The following is a 2,676-nucleotide window of genomic DNA, read 5'->3' as shown; positions in this document are numbered from 1 at the left end:
GTTTTCTAACCACCTCTTCCTAAATGATGGTTGAGGATTTTTATAACTGTAGAAAATATAGGATGTGAATGATTTTAATATTTGCCCTGTATATATGATATTATTATACTGTTAATTTTGAAAAAATGTATTTTGGTGTATTCAGTGGGTTTTGTTTTATGTAGCATCGGACCAAAGAAAGTTTGTGGGCCAAATAGAGCTACAATTTTGTTTTGTTTTCTAATAGTGAGTCAACTTCAGATATTTGTTTGTTTGTTGCTTTGTTTTATATTTTAGGGAAGGGTCTACAGGGTATTCAGTGTCTCACTACTAGATAGGACTTGTAGTGATCCGCCTGTTTACAGCCTCCCAAGAGCTGGGATTACAGGTGTGCGCCACCACACCCAGTCTCAATTGCTGTCTCAGCATGCCCCAGGGGGATCAAATCCCTGGGACCCTGTGCCTGCTTGCAGGCACTTTAATCCCCTGAGCTGTTTGGCTCGCCCAGATATTTGTAATTTATCAGGTATTGAGATCATTTTTGCCATATAATTTCAGTTTACCATTTTTATGAACAAATTATCTTAAATATTTATTGAATACCTACTATAGACAGGGCATTATACTCAACATGGATGGAACAAAAAGAGCTATGTGATGTAGATCCTCAAGAATGTAGTAGGAAAGGAAAGTACGTACAGAAATAATTATGATATAATTCTTTGCCTTTAATGACATGAGCTTTGTAAAAGTGCAGATTCCAGAGAGAGAGAGAACATTTTTGAGTGGATGACCAAGAAAATGAGTTCATAGAACCAGGAGCATTTGAGTAATTCACATAGCTTTTAAGTTAATGTTAACATGACAGTATGATACAGAAATCCTGACGTGAAAAATCCCCATAACATTAAAGATTTTATTTTTGTAAATTTGTGAAATTGTTCTAATATCATTGTTCCAATATCAGTAAATGGTTAATATCTAAAAATTACCATGAATCTAATTTAAGTTACATATTTGTATATAAATAAACATTTTACAAATGATGGATAATTTATGAATGTTCTTATGTTTTTAGGCCATGAATATCATCGTTCCTTTCATGTTTAAATATGCTGTAGATAGCCTGAACCAGATGTCGGGAAACATGCTGAACATGAGTGATGCACCAAATACAGTTGCAACCATGGCAACAGCAGTTTTGATTGGCTGTATGTGTGATTCTTTAATCTGCCTACAGGTGTTGACTTTCTTCAACAAGGTTTCATCATATTTGAGCAGATGACCTTTTCACTACAAACACAGCTTAACATTTTGGATGTTTTTTATTTTATGTGAGATTCCTTTTGATACGTATTTTTGAACATTTCATTGTATGATATACTTTGTAAAAATTTCATTTAATAGCATTTTCCATAATCTAGAAAGCAGTAATATAAGATACTAAATTTATAACAACCTTTCCACTATAACTGTGTATTTTCTTGCTGGTAATATTAACTATTAAATAGAAATAGCTAAATAATGATGTGTATGTATATTAATGCTTTGTTAAAATATATTAAAAGCTGTCACACATCTATAATTTGAAAGAATAGAATACAATATTGTCTGGCTCCATGCATTAAAAAGGATAGTTTTTGAGACTTTGGAGACATGTGCATGCCATGCTTTTTGTGAAGCCATTTCACTTTCAGAATCTCAGTCTTACCATTTATTAGTTGGGAGAATTGCCTGGCCAGGGAGTTAGCTCAGTGGAGTAAGTGCTTGCCTGGCAAGTGTAAGGTCCTGAATTTGATCCCTGGTACCATTAAAAAAAAAAAAAGAAAATAACCTTCAACCAATAATTATACATTTTTTGACAGGAAGGCTATATGGGCTATTGTTTGTTTATCTTTTTATTTTTATCTTTGAGGGGCTATTTATTAAAAGTATTTTAATTGGAAAATATCTTGAATTTAGAAGATAACACTGAAAAAGATTCATGATAATGGAAAGATTAGTATTAATTAGGTGTAGATAATTTCTCAGGTTTCTTTAAGTGTAAACATACTGTGATATATTTGACTGAATAATTCATTGTCTACTTTCTGAGCTTTTGCCATTTTGTGTTCTTGTGATTCTAATGTTTTACACTTCATTTTTTTCTCTTTAATATATTGTTAGATGGTGTATCAAGAGCTGGAGCTGCCTTTTTTAATGAAGTTCGAAATGCAGTATTTGGCAAAGTAGCCCAAAATTCAATCCGAAGAATAGCCAAAAATGTCTTTCTTCATCTTCATAACCTGGATCTTGGCTTCCACCTGAGCAGACAGACAGGAGCTTTATCTAAAGCTATTGACAGAGGGACAAGAGGTATCAGTTTTGTCCTGAGTGCTTTGGTGTTTAATCTTCTCCCTATCATGTTCGAGATGATGCTTGTCAGTGGTGTTCTGGTAAGTAAAGTATATTTCGTAGAAGACTTTTTTTTTACACTCTTAGTAACAATTCAATATTTGCAGCTATTGTGCTGTTGCATGCCCTTGGGTTTTAAAGTGAAATTCTGTGATGCCAAGAAGATTAAACACTTTCTTTAATTGTTTTGCCTCAAGCTTTAAGGCACTGCCCAAATTCTTTATCATGCTGTTATTGTAAAAAAATTGTTTAGTGCTATACCTACATCAAGATTAACTAGTGTATGAATTGTATGTAAGCCAA

General features: G+C 33.0%; 1 protein-coding gene across 1 annotated transcript in view; it reads left to right on the top strand.

Moving 5' to 3' along the window:
• Positions 1-2,676, top strand: part of Abcb7 (ATP binding cassette subfamily B member 7) — a 272,876-nt gene that overhangs the window by 208,612 nt on the left and 61,588 nt on the right. The window contains exons 5-6 of the mRNA XM_004647313.3: positions 1,058-1,190; positions 2,146-2,414. Of these exons, the coding sequence (XP_004647370.1) occupies positions 1,058-1,190; positions 2,146-2,414 (402 nt within the window). The remainder of the gene's footprint in view (positions 1-1,057; positions 1,191-2,145; positions 2,415-2,676) is intronic.

The sequence above is a fragment of the Octodon degus genome, unplaced genomic scaffold (genome assembly GCF_000260255.1).
Source record: "Octodon degus isolate 3935 unplaced genomic scaffold, OctDeg1.0 scaffold00301, whole genome shotgun sequence".
Classification (NCBI taxonomy): Eukaryota; Metazoa; Chordata; class Mammalia; order Rodentia; family Octodontidae; genus Octodon; species Octodon degus.
This window is presented reverse-complemented; position numbering and strand designations above follow the sequence as displayed.